This window comes from Loxodonta africana, chromosome 1, assembly GCF_030014295.1.
Source record: "Loxodonta africana isolate mLoxAfr1 chromosome 1, mLoxAfr1.hap2, whole genome shotgun sequence".
NCBI lineage: Eukaryota > Metazoa > Chordata > Mammalia > Proboscidea > Elephantidae > Loxodonta > Loxodonta africana.
Window position 1 is genome coordinate 95784736 of NC_087342.1, and position 13706 is coordinate 95798441.

A 13706-nucleotide genomic window follows, 5' to 3' on the forward strand; every position below is an offset into this window, starting at 1 on the left:
CAGGGGGAGGAAGCATGAGGTGCTTTGCCCAGGAGAGTGGGAGAGTGGGCATGGGGTCCCCATCTCACCCATCACACATACACACACACTCATGACATACACCCTTCCCCCATCACACACTCACAGTCTCTGACACACTACACGGGGCTCACAGCTTCATAGATTGCACCGCTGAGGCCCCAAACAAGCCAACCTGTCTTCGCCCAGTCCTGCTGCCCCAGGAGGGGGCCTGAAGTTCTCATCCTCCCCCAGCCCACTCCCATGCCCCATCCCAGGGCGCCACTGCTGCAAGGTCCCATTCCCTTGGTTGGCAAGCAGAAACTAGTGCTCTGTGCCACCTGGAAGGAGGGTCAGCCCCTTGGCCCCCAGGCACAAAGCCCTGACCCCCAGCAGAGCAACAGGAGGTGGAGGGCCCTTCTTTTCTCCAATCCTAATTGTTGGATTCCAGTCAGCCCCAGCCCTGCCTCCCTGAATCAAGGGTTCTAGCCTCTCCTTGGCCTTGAGGACTCACTTCCTCTGTCCCCCAAGCTCCTACCAATGAACTGTTCCTTTCTGTTCAGGCTCAGCTCAATGTCACTGCCCCCAGGCAGCCTCCCTGGACCACCCCAGGCCCCTGTGACCACACCACTTTTGACCATTGATAGCCTTTGGCTGTGCCATTCACAGCACAGACACGGGGACACACATGTCCGTTCTCTAGTATCTTTATTATCCATTCATGGGGCACCCCCAGCTCGCCAACTCAGGGGTGCAAACTTCTGCTGGCACCATGTAGGCGGGTGCAGAATGGATGGCAGTGGGATGTGGCAGAGAGCACTGGACTGCAAGTCTGGAACCTGGCTTGGCCACAAACAGGCTGAGTGACTTTGACCAGGTCACTGCCATCCTGTAGGCTTTCGGCTCTGCCCAGGCAGTTCTGGCGTCAGAGGCTGGGGCTGGAGGGAAGTCCTTCCCAGGGGAGCAGTGAACACTGAGAATAGCCCTGGCTGCCCCATCCTCCATGGGACTACCCCAGTGCCCAGGCAGGTAAGCAGTCAAGCCTGAAGGGGCAGCATGCCCACCCCAGGGTCCCTGGCTCCAGAGAGCGCTCTTCCACCCCTGGGAGCATGGGCCACCCCCTCCCTGGCCCTGAACTGTGGCACACCAACAGACTACCCTCTCCACCACTGCTCCGGGTCTGGCCAAGGCAGGCAGGAGGGAGGCCTGGCATGGGCGAGTTTCCAGGGAGGCCCTGGGCCCGCCCATAGCCCTCAGATGGGGTGCACAAACTGGTAGACCAGGCGCTGGGAGATGTCTGGCTTCCGGATGATGCCCTTCTTGTAATACTGGCGGATGGAGCGGCTCAGCTTGTCGTAGTTCATGGCAGGACGGTTCTTCCGGACGCCCCACAGCCGGGCTACCTGGGCTGAGTCCTCGATTTTGAAGATGCCTTCGGGAGCAGGGGGGTTCAAAGAGAGCCAGTGATACAAGCAGTGGAGGGGGGATAACAGGAGGGAGAAAAACTGAGACGGACAAGTTAGTCTCATGAAACCAGTGCCAGGGCCTCCTTTTACTCAGGGCAGGGGCCAGACTCTGGGGTGGGGTGGAGGGCAAAGCTGCCAAATCTCTCCCCTGTTGGCACCCTGCCATCATGGCCCGGGATCCTCCAAGACCTCAAACTATCATACCCATAGCCTCCGGCCGCTGTCCAGGGCAGGCCCTCACCATCTGGCCTGGAGGCTGCTGGGCCAGCCACTCACCCGTATTTGGGCTCATCTCTGTCCTCCCCAAACCTTCCTTCACACTACTTCCACCAGACAGTGGCAGTGTGGCACAGCAACTACAGTGCCGGCCTTGGACTCAGACAGCCTGGGCCTGAGCCTGACTTCCTGACTCACCAGCTGTGTGACCTTTGGTAAACTGAGTTAACCTGTCTGAGCCTCTACTTTCCCATCTGTAAAATGGGGAACATAATACCTACTCCCAGGTTGTGGTGAGGGTAAAGAAGTGTGTGCAAAGCATGCACCATGGGTCTCAATAAATTGTAGATAATACCATGGAGTCCCAGACTTCCCAGGATCACAAGCCTACTGGGAGCCACTAGAGTGAGCCCGAACATTAGAGGGTTATTTGGATCATGGGGGGCCTGGGCATTGCCAGCCTCTGCCCCTGTTAGGGGTTTGCATGCTCCACTCAGAGGCCCTGCAGGGCTCCCAGCTCCTTTGCCTTTGCCTTGCAGTTCCCCAGCCTGAAATGCCCTCTTTGCTGTTCTCAAACACTTCAGCCCACACGGCCCTTTCATGAAGGATTCACTAACATGAGTGGTACAAAGAGTGGATTTGTAGCTGGGCAGACCTGGGTTTGAATCCTGACTCTGCCATTCCTAACTTTATAACCTGTCTGGGGCTCCGTTTTCCTCTCTATAAGGGGGAGCTATAGCGACTACCAGGGATTGCTGATTTGTTACAGAAAGCACTTAGAAGGAAGTGCTGAAGGAAGAGCCCCTTCAGGCAAGCTATTACATTGTTAATACTCTCAGTGCTCACTCCAAACCCTGCTGGCAAGGCCCAGGCCAGCACACCACCTCCAGGAAGCCTTCCAGAACCTATACCTCCATCCAACCAATTTGCCTTGGAGTTGATTCTGACCCATAGTGACACTATAGGACAGAGTAGAACTGCCCCATAGAGTTTCCAAGAAGCACCTGGTAGATTCCAACTGCCGACCTTTTGGTTAGCAGCTGTAGCTCTTAACCACTGCACCACCAGTGTTTACACCCCTCCATCCAGACCCTCCCTGATATCCTTTCCCCAGAACTCTGCCATGGGACTGCCTCCCCCCTGCGGACAGGCTCAGTCTCGCTTACACATCTAGGATAACCAGCCACCTTGCCACCTCCTCCATGAAGTCTTCCTGGACCCAAGCACAACTCATCCTCTCATTTCTTCCTGGACCCAAGCACAACTCATCAACTCATCCACGGCCTCTGCATAGACCACCACTGAAGCCCTGAAATGCTCTGCACACAGCTCATTTCATGGTTAATTCTCCCACCAGGCAGAAGGTCCCTTGAGGTCGGGGCATATCTGAGCCTCGCCTCATCCCCAGAACATAGTAATTTTCTGTAAACGTCGCTGAGTGAGCATGCAGCCAGAGCAGATGCTCAGTAGAGGGTTGCTGGGTGAATGAATCTAGTCCGTTTTACAGATAAGACTGAGGTTCATGCCCCCACAGCTACTAATGGCAGGATGGGTCCTAGGACCCAGCTTTCTTGACCCAGGTTTTTCAAAACACAGATACCATCTAGCCCTGTGCTGTCCAGCTACATGTGGGGATTGAGCACTTAAAGTGTTACGAATCCAAATTGAGAGGTTCTATACATGGCTGGGAGCCCTGGTGGTGCAGTGGTTAAGAGCTCAGGCTGCTAACCAAAAGGTCGGCAGTTCGAATTCACCAGCTGCTCCTTGGAAATCCTGTGGGGCAGTTCTACTCTAGCCTATGGGGTCACTGTGAGTCTGAATCGACTCGACAGTAATGGGTTTGGTTTGGTTTCTACATGGGGTCAAAGTTTCTGGGTGGCACAAACGTTTTGTGCTCGACTACTAACTTAAAGGCTGGCAGTTTGAACCCATGCAGCGGTGCTGCAGAAGAAAGGCCTGGTGATCTGCTGCCATAAAGATTATAGCCAAGAAAACCCTATGGCGCAGTCCTACTCTTTAACATGTAGGTCGCCATGAGTCGGAATCAACTCAACTGCCTTGGGTTTGGTGGTGTTGGTTTAGAAGTGTAAGACACACATTAGACTCAGAAGGCTTAGGAAACTACCTTATTAATAACCTTTTATATTGATTATATGTTGAAATTATAATTTAGATAACCCAGTGCCGTCTTGGGTCAAATAAGTATATATTTTTTTGTAAATATAAATTTCATTTCATCTGTTTCTATTTTTAAATGTGGCCACTAGGGAATTTAATATTATGTATGTGGCTTACATCGTATTTCTTACTAGACACCATTGGTCTAGTCTCCCTCGTGAAGCTATGGCATTTTGAGGGCAAAGACCGCGTCCATTCTCAGCAAATAGTTTTAAGCCCCTACTGTGTTCTGGGTTAGGAGCCCTGGTGACGCAGTGGTTAAGAGCTTGGCTGCTAACCAAAAGTCAGCAGTTCAAATCCACCAGCCGCTCCTTGGAAACCCTATGGGCAGTTCTACTGTGTCCTATACCATTGTTATGGGTTGGAATCGACTCGATGGCAACGGGTTTGTTTTTTTTTTTTTGTCTGTTCTGGACTGAGTCCCTGGGTGGTGCAAACAGTTAATGTCCTTGACTGCTAACCTAAAAGTTGGAGGTTTGAGTCCACCCAGAGATGCCTTGAAAGAAACCGACTTCAGAAACAGCAGCCACTGAAAACCCTACAGAGCACAGTTCTACTCTGACACATGTGGGGTTGCCACGAGTCAGAATAAACTTGATGGCAACTGGTTTTATGTTCTGGGGGCTGTGGTGCTAGACATCTGAAATAAGATGGAGTCTAGCTGGGGTGGCAGACATGGACACAAGTTGCATGGGGGAACTTGGTGGGAGGGGGTATCCAGTAATCGTGGCATGTTGGAGTGGATGGTGGAGCAGCAGCTCCACCTCTCTGGCCAGCCTCTGACTCCTCCACTGTGCCTGGTGCTGGGCAGCTGGCCGGAGCACAGTCAGGCCCCCACCAGCCCCAGGGCTCTGCTGTTCCCATCATCCCCTCCCCCCAGCCTGACAGTGCTCCCCCATAGGGCACCCTGCTCACCCTTCTCCTTGTTGAGCCACCGAATGAATCGGCCGTAGCTGTGGGGCTTGAGCAGCAGCTCCTTGAGGAACTGCCACAGGTGGATGGGCTGCCCGGGGCAGGACGAGTCCACCTCACTATCGGTCCAGCTGTCCTCACTGGTTGCTGCTGGGCAGTAGGGAGGGTGGAGGTAAGTGAGGCACCATGGCCAGCCTTCAACCCCAGACCCCTTGCCCTTGCCCCCTCCCTGCCCGTGTCCCGGGCTCACCACAGTAGTGAATTGCCCCAGGCGAAGTCCTCTCTTTCATCCAGGCAGCTGCAGGGCAAGGAGAAGAGGTTGGGGGATCTGGAGAGACCCTACAGAGTCTGTGTTTGGGTGGGACCATAAGGCCACAGAAACCTGTCTGTGACTGAGGGTTGTCCCTATGGCTCCCTCCCTCTTGCCAGCCTAAGACAAGTTGTTTACAAGTAGCTACTTCCTGAAAGAAAATTCTAGGATTTTGGAGCTAGGAGGGGCCTTAGAGATCCTGCATGCAACCCCTCATTGGTCGGATAAGGAGAGCAGAAGTTGAGCCTCAGTGGGCCTCCCTTTCCTCACCTGTGAAATGGGTCTATGACACCTCACAGATCTTTTGAGGACTCAAGGTAATTAAGTCTACACAGCACCTTCCTCAGTACCCTCCACTGCCAAGTTCACCAAGCTCTTCCGGCCCCTGCTGCTCTGCACATGGCCCACCAACCCCCTCTCTGGATTTCCCACCTCCAGACCAAGCAGCTGCTGGGGGCAGGGGTGAAAGGCCACCCCAGCTTCTGCCCACTTCACCACTGGCTCTCAGCCTGCCACTGACTGCCACCTGGACTGCCTGGACTGAGCAGGACATGGGTCTCTGATTGGGTCTTACAAGTGGGCCCTGTCCCTTTATTCATCTTGAGTCCCTTAGGGCAGAAGCCTTGACTTACTGAGCAAGCACTGCCTCCAAAGCACCCAGTGGGTACCCGCCTGGTGGATCTAGACAATTTAAACATCGGGGGTTGGCTGCAGCCATTAAAAGAATAGGGCAACTGTATGTATACTAATTGGGAACAATATCCAAGACACACTGTCAAATGCAGAACACTATGTATTCTCTGGTACCATGTATGTTAAAAAAAAAAGATAAATTTATAGATAGTGCAGTGCAGTGCATTACTTAATATGGCCCTTCTAGCCATGCCTGGTCTTGTGACTTCTACAAAATGATTGGGTAGGACTATGCAGATAAGGTACTTGTGGTCCACCAAGGAGATTGGACAGCATTGCTAAGAATACAAATGAGGTGCACGCAGCCCTTTGAGGGTGGGACCATGCAAACAAGGTGTAGGAACCCTAATGAGAGGATCGGTCAGTTTTGCCATAGCATGAGGCTTAACAGAGATCCAATCCCAGAGCAGAGGGGGACCTCACTACCACCAAGAAAGAAGAGCTAGGAGTGGAGCTCATCCTTTGGACCCAGGATCCCTGTGCTGAAAACCTCCTAGACCCAGGAAACAGAGAAAGCAGCTGTAACAAGGAAGACAGTAAGAGACGGAGGCTCAGCAGTAGCAAGAGCGATAGCAGCGTGAGATGGCAGGAACCAGGAGACCGATGAGAGATGGCTGCAGCAGATTTTGCCTAGCCATGGCTCGAGAAAGCTGAGAGCCTTCGGGAAGGAGGTTTGCTGGTGGAGTGGGTAGGGTGCCTTCGGGCACTTGTCAGCAGAGCTAGGCTTGCCCACCCACAGAGCTGGAGGGCTGAACGCCTTTAGACTGAGGCCTACTGGTGGAGTGGGGTGCCCCTGGGCACTTATTGGCAGAGCTAAAATTCTTTGTAACACTTGCCCAAGCAGGGCAGAGGCCAGGCCAAGGGGCCAAGGAGCCGAAGGCCAGAGAGAGGCCTGCCTGCGGGCCCAGTTGAGGAGAGGCTGTCCTTATCAGAGAACTGTATCCTACGTCTTTTTTATCCTGATTTGTAACCTGTTACTTCCCTAATAAACCCCATAACTGTGAGTATGGTCTGTGAGTTCTATGTGGCCATTGCAATGAATTATCGAACCCAGCAGAGAAGTAGAGAGTGCCGTGGGAGAGGCGGCCGGTGTCAGAATTGGAAAAAAGTTTGGAGAGAGGAGATGTATCTGACCTCCACATCACGGGAATCAGCCTTGGGCTCTTGATGCTGATAAAGATTCTCCTCTGCCCTTGTTAAGCCAGTGGAGTTCTGACATTGTTGCGCACAGTTTTTACAGCTAGCTAGCTAGCTAGGTGGAAACCCTGGCGGCGTAGTGGTTAAGTGCTATGGCTGCTAACCAAACGGTTGGCAGTTTGAATCCACCAGGTGCTCCTTGGAAACTCTGTGGGGCAGTTCTACTCTGTCCTCTAGGGTTGCTATGAGTTGGAATCGACTCGACGGCACTGGGTTTTTTGCGTTTAGCTAGCTAGATCGATCCTGTTGCCGTCGAGTCGATTTTGACTCATAGCGACCCTACAGGACAGAGTAGAGCTGCCTCATGGAGTTTCCGAGGCTATAATCTTTACAGAAACAGACTGCCACATCTTTCTCCCACAGAGCGGATGGTGGGTTCGAACACCGACCTTTTGGTTAACAGCCAAGCACTTAACCACTGCGCCACCAGGGCTCCTTAGATATAGAGATATAGCTTGTGTATGCATAGAATATATGAACCGTATGTATACTCTGGTACTATGTAGGTAAAAGAATTAGTATACTATTTTTCACGTTTTTTTTTTTTTTCTTATCGTGCACATTTATTATCTCTTGACTTCTTAAAGGAAAAAACAAATACGAAGGAAAAAAAAGGGGAAAAGATGCAGCACTTGTTGGCATCCAAGGCCGCCCTTGCTCTGACATCCCGTGTTTAAACGAACCATGCACTCTGTCCTACAGCCTCGTTGGCTTGACCCCGGCTAGGAGTGGATGGGGCTGGGTGGGTTCACCCAGGATCAAGGGAGGCGGCTGTAACTGGGTCTGAGATTCAGAATGGAGCCCAGATTGGGGCCAAGGAGGCACTTCCCCAGGGGGAGAGAACCCTCCCAGACTGCTTCCTGTCCTGATGTTCCACTCGGAGTCCCTGGCTTGGAGTCCCGAGGGGCAGTTCCCACCACATCCTGGCTCACCTGACTTCCAGATGTCCAGATGGGCGTGCAGCACATCCCCGCCCAGGGGCGAGCGCTGGCGGAACTGCTCCTCAGACATGGCGCACAGCTCCTTGCCCCCCAGCTCCTGGAAGGCCTTGCCCACAGGGGGCAGCCGGTACTGGTGTTCCGTCCACAGGAGCCACTTTTGCACATTGCCAGGGCTCCAGTCCACCGGGTCTGGGCAAGAGACACCCCTTTAGCTCCAGAGGCTGCATGAGGGCAACACCCTGAATGTGGCCCACTCTGCTCTGATGGGGAACCTACTGGGAGCTTGTGGTCCACAGCCATGCCCTCCTTGGGGTGGGGACAGGCCAGGGTCAGAAAAGGCCTTGAGAGCAGCTTGGGACCTGAGGATCTAAGAGGGCAGTGCCCAAGAAGAGAGGGTAGTGAGAGGAAGGAGCCGGGTCCCTGAAAATAAACTTGACTTAGGGCAGACCAGCCAGGGGCCTCTGCAGCCCCCATCCTGCTGGGGCCTCAAGTCCTCCCAGGGACCCCGAGGCCCTCCAAGGGCCTTCTCGGGGAGCCCAGACCTGGAGGGGGCAGTAGCATTAAGGCAATCTTCTCCCCAGATGCCTCTTGCCTTCCCTAAGCTCTTCAAAGAACCAGAGAACAACAAAACCAGCAATTAGTCCTACAACTCCCAGCCCTCAATGCCCATTTTACAGATGAGTAAACAATTGTCCAATACCTAACAAAGGGCTGGGTGCATAGCTGCTGCTCACTGCACGAGTGGTGAATAAATGAATGACAGGGCACAGGGCGGTGGGGGACAGCCATAGGCTTCAGAGACAAGGAGGGGACACTGGCTCAGTCCTAGATATTCCCTGGGGAGCTGCTCTGGGTGAGCCTGGCAGGACACAGGCTGGCCAGACTGGTGGGGGCACAATGGGGCCTGCAAGGGAACACCATGGTCTGAGCCGGTGCCCCAGCTGGTTGACCTGCTGGCTGGCCTGCCCCCGCTTAATAAGCCCATTTTCCTTCCTGAGGTCGGAGCAATTTGTTCTTGTCCCCATTGTTCAGGGAGCAGGCCCCTCCCAGCCCAGAGTCGGGTAAGAGGCACCGTGAGAAAACCTTCTGGTGTAGGGCTGGCATGGGGAATGGGAACCTGGACGACTGAAGTGGGAACACCAACTGGGGGGTGGGGTGGGGGTCGGGCTGAGGTGAGTCCGTGGAGGAGGAGCTGGGCCTGGGGGATCCGTGAAGACCCTTCCCATGTAAAAGCAGCACAGAGAGTGGGATGCTGAAATGCCAGAGCCCAGAGACCCAGGGAGAGGGGCCAGGCATCTCCGAAGCTGGAGAGATGATGGGGGGACAGGGACTGGGAACCCGCAACATCAGCTCCATAATCACTCCTCTAGGCTGGGCAGTCACACCCGTGCTTGGCCCCCTGACATCCGTACCCCACCAGGGTCCACATGACCACCCGGGCGGGGATGCATTTATCTGCGTTCGTGATCCCTCACTGTAACGTAAGCTCCGTGAATGCAGGGACTTTTGTGTCGAGTTCACCACTCAATTCCCCAGTCCTAGGACAGTGCCTGGCATGCAAAAGTGCTTGTTGCTAAAGTCATTCAACAACTAATCATTGATCATCTATTATGTGCACGTGCCATTCCAGAAACTGGGGAAGTAGCCGTGCACAAAGCAAATGAAAATCCCGCCCTTGTGGAGTGTACCCTCTAGCTGGAGAGACAGGCAGTGAACAAGATAAAGTGTGTGGCATGTCAGACAGTAATAAGTGCTATGAGAGAAGACAAGGGGGGAAGAGGAAAAGGAGGTGGGGTGTGGACAGCAAATTTAATAGCGGGTCAGGGAAGATCTTGTGGAGGTGGCGCCGTTTGAGTCAAGACCTGAAGAAGGTGAGGAGTGAGTCTGGTAGATATTCTGAGGAAGGGACTGAGATGGGGGTATTCTAAGAAGAGCAAAGGGACTGAGTGGGAACCTCCAGGCTGAGGGACCATCAGGTGCAAAGGTCCTGGGGTGGGAGTGTTCTAGGAACAGCAAAGAAGCTGGTGTGGCTGGAGCAGAGTGAACAAAGGGAGAGAGAGGTGAGGCTGAGAGGAGATTGTGGGTCAGATAGTGCAGGAATTGAATTCACTTCATCCAGCACCTACCAAGTGGGGGCACTGGTTTGGTGTGGTTGGGGCACACGGATGCGTCAGAACCTTCCAGGCCAGATCACAGCTCGCGTGTGTTAGAGGCTGACCGTGTGTGTAGAAGTGCCAACACCCCTGGGGCTGCCTGAGGCTGGGGAGAGGAGTGGCCAGAGCCCAGCAGGCAGTGCCTTCACCCACCCCAGCGATCTCAGCCCTGCCTGCCCACCTTATGAAGGTGGGCTTGCCGGAGGGGCTCACCTGAGGTGATGTTCAGCAGCTTGCAGGCCGTCTCGATGTCCTTGAGCACCTCACCCACCACCATGGACTGCACCTGCTCAAGGGAGTGCTCCTCCAGGGTCAGCCCGCCCGGTGCCAAGTCCAGGCTACCCCCTGGGGCCTGGCTGTCAATGACCGGGCACTGCTCAGGCTCCTCGGGCGGCTCCTCCCGAGCGCTGGCCCCGGGGCCCTTGGCCGCCCAGCTGCTATCCTCGGGGTAGAGCATGTCAAAGTAGGAGAGGTAGAAGGCGGACAAGCCCTGCTCAGGCGTGGCAGGTGGACTGGGGCTCCAATCCCCTCGCTCGGGCCCCACTGCCCCTGCTGCCACCTTCTCCAGACCTGTCCGCAACACCGCGTCGGCGGGCAGCAGGAGGCGGCCAGGGGGCATGCTGCTCAGGCCTGGGCTGGAGCTGCCCATGCTGCTGCTGCTCGGGGTGGCGGCTGCGTCTGCACAAGCAAAGAAGGGAGGAGAGTCAGGTTTTGGCCGCCTCCCTGTCTCCACAGGGGCTGCTAAGCTGGTTACGGGGATGAGTGGCCCAAAGGGCAGTGGCCAGACCTGGGAGAGAGTCAGGGGCTTCCAGGTCATTGGGCAGCTGGGATAGGGCTGGGCAGACAGGGAAAGACAGTGAGTGGGTGGGGGCAGGAGGGTAAACGAACAGCTGTCAGTCCCCCAAGGAAAGCCAGGTTGGCTAGGAGTAGCAAATCTTTACACACGTACTGTACGTAAAAAAGCCTCCTGAGGTACTGACTTCATTCAGTCCTCACCGTGGAAGGTGTGATTAGCCCCACTTGTCAGATGAGCAAACTGAGGCCTGGAAAAGGAGCTCCTGATACATCTAGGCTTCTGCCCCCAAGCCGGCCCACACCCAGATCCCAGGCTACTGTGAAAGATGTTCCTTCTGAGAACCCGTTGCTGTTGAGTTGCTTATGACTCATAGTGACCCTATAGGACAGAGTGGAACTGTTCCATAGGGTTTCCAAGGAGCGGCTGGTGGATTTGAACTGCCGGCCTTTTGGTTAGCAGCCTGAACTCTAAACCACTGCACCAGCAGGGCTCCCATAGGCAGCCTAAATCTTCCCTGCTGTAGCAAAGCTTGTTTTCTCTTATTTTGCCCTTGAAGGGCGGGGTAGAAGGGAGAAGGTCAGCATCCTGAAGGCCACCATCATCTTCAGCAGCCAAGTGAAGGAAGAGAGGAACAAGTGTCGGGGAGGAGTAGAACCCACAGGGCCGATTGGGGGATGTGAATAAATTCAGAGTATATCATTCCTGACGTGGTGGTCAGTGAGCAAAACTCATCGGTGTGCTTCCCTGCCTCCCTTATTCAGTCAGGGCTGGGAGCCTGGCATCAGTCCCACCTCCTCCTCCCCTGAGAGGGGCTGCCTCCTGGCCCACCCCTGCTCCCAGGCCCTCTACTCTTCCTTCAAGCCCTAGAGGGACGTGCAGCTGCCCCGAGGTGTTGCCCAAGTGCTGACCAACAGGCTGGCTATCCTGGGGCTGCAGGAGGTGGAGAGAAGGCCCCAGCTCCAGGGAACAACTGAGACCCTCAGCCATGCAGATAGTCACGCTTCACTGCTGCCCCCAAAGACCTCAGGGGGCACCCAGATGGCCTGCAACACGAGGAACTAGGGACCTCACTCAGCATGGGTCACCCAGGCTCTGCCTCTCCCAAGCCCTTTCCTCTGAAACCCAAATCGGAGCATGTGGTCTGATTGAGGGAGGGGACTTGAGAACTGCAAGTATACTGAAACGTTGGGGCTTCCAGGGTTTTTCAGTGATATGTGCGCTAAAGACTCGATGATAAATCAGGACTGAGGGGAAGATGACCAAACTTACAGGGAACCATTTAGAAAAGAGAAAAGGAGCGAGCTCATAAACGTGTTGAAAAAAGCCAATGTGTGTCCTTTCTCAATGGTATTGATATCTTAAAGCCGTGGTTCTCAAACTGTGGTCCCCGGACCAGCAGCATCAGCACCACCTGGGAACTTGTTAGAAGCACCATTTCTCAGGCCCACTCCAGAGCTACTGAGTCCAGCTCCCCCCGACCCGCACCGCACCCCTGCCCCCGGGGATTCTGATGCATGACAGGAGTTTGAGAAGTGCTGCTTTAAAGGCACCTGGCCAGTAAGAGGTGAGCCTTTAATCAAAGGACTGGTAGACCCTCTAATTGTGGAGCTTATGTTGCCACCTAGGACAGTGGGGAGATGGGGGTCTCCCTGGCCCATCTCAAGTCACCCGGTGGGACTGACCTACTTAGCCTCAGTGTGCAGTCGGCATTTGCCCCAGTAGGTGGGCCAAGGGAAAGAACCCAGCTTGGAAGCCACCTCTGGCTTCTCCTGGGCTCCAGCTAGCCCATCTGACTCCTTCATACAACTTGGAAAACGCCTAGTCCTTTCTGGATGGCATTGCTTAGTGAAGGAAGCCCAGATGGGATTTCAGGCCTCCCAGCCAGGCACTCTTATGCAGTGTCCAACCTTCCCAACCTTACATGGCAGCCTTGGTTGTCACGTGGCGGGGAGAAATGCCAGCAGGATAGAAGGGTGTTCCCTTTGATTTTGAATCTCCCTTTTAAGGGCTCCTTTAAGTGACAAGGAAGGAAAGGTTGGGGTGGGGTGTGATGGGCAGGGACCGAGGTGGGGTGGGGTTGCGGGGGACAGAGGGCAGGCCTGAAATCATTTCAAGTGCTTCTGTGCAAACACACATGTGTGCTGTAGGCCCATGTTATTTACCCAGGCTGCGCCAACAGCCCTTTCTGCCCCTGGGTCTCCACCCTGGCCTATGCCCACGCCTTACCCCCTTGCAGCCTCACCCCTGGGGACCCACCCTCCCAGCTCCCCACACCTCCTTCATCACCTCTGCCTACCTCCTGCCCATCCACATCCCTAGAACCCCCATGCCTGCCACGTTAGGATAGACTCTGCCAACACGCCGGGCCGCATGCCAGGGAAACGGAAGCTTTTCCAAGAAGCAGGAGAACTCGCTTCCCTCGTGGCCTCCTGTTTGCTTGGCTTCGACCACAGGCAGGCCGGGAGGCAGCTGCTGTGTTTCGGAGCAGGGTGGCATGAGGGCCTGGTGGGGAGGAATGGGAAGGGCAGGTGACAACATTTGCCCAGCCGGGACGTGATGACATGTCCCTGATACATTTGTTGACTGAGCTGCAAAGCCCTCACATCCGTCCCTTCACCAGTGAGAGACATAGCCCAGGACTTATTCCAATTCCCATCTTACAGATGGGGAAGTTAAGGTGCAAAGAGGTAAGTGACCTGAATCCAGGTCTTCTGACTCCTGGTCCAGTGCACCTTCACCAGGGTAGAATTCTTGCCTTCTCTTCCACACCCTGCATTCCAGCTTCCCCTCACCCTGCTCCCAAATGCCAAGGAACCTGTTCAACCAAGGCTTGGTCCCAGCTCCAAG

At 54.7% G+C, this 13706-nt stretch overlaps 1 protein-coding gene across 2 annotated transcripts; it reads right to left on the bottom strand.

Annotated features, from left to right (window-relative positions):
* Window positions 1-736: 736 nt before the first annotated feature.
* On the bottom strand, window positions 737-10712 carry SPDEF (SAM pointed domain containing ETS transcription factor). 2 transcript variants are annotated; one of them, XM_003421028.3, is made up of 5 exons: window positions 10277-10712; window positions 7902-8099; window positions 5020-5067; window positions 4773-4919; window positions 737-1429 (listed from the first exon to the last, which is right to left on the bottom strand). In XM_003421028.3, the coding sequence occupies exons 1-5, from the start codon at window positions 10710-10712 to the stop codon at window positions 1251-1253; spliced, it is 1008 nt and encodes a 335-aa protein (XP_003421076.2). In that variant the 3' UTR covers window positions 737-1250. The 2 variants fall into 2 exon arrangements, with proteins under 2 accessions (XP_003421076.2, XP_010598895.2); XM_010600593.3 differs by lacking the exon at window positions 5020-5067.
* Between the last annotated feature and the right edge of the window lie 2994 nt (window positions 10713-13706).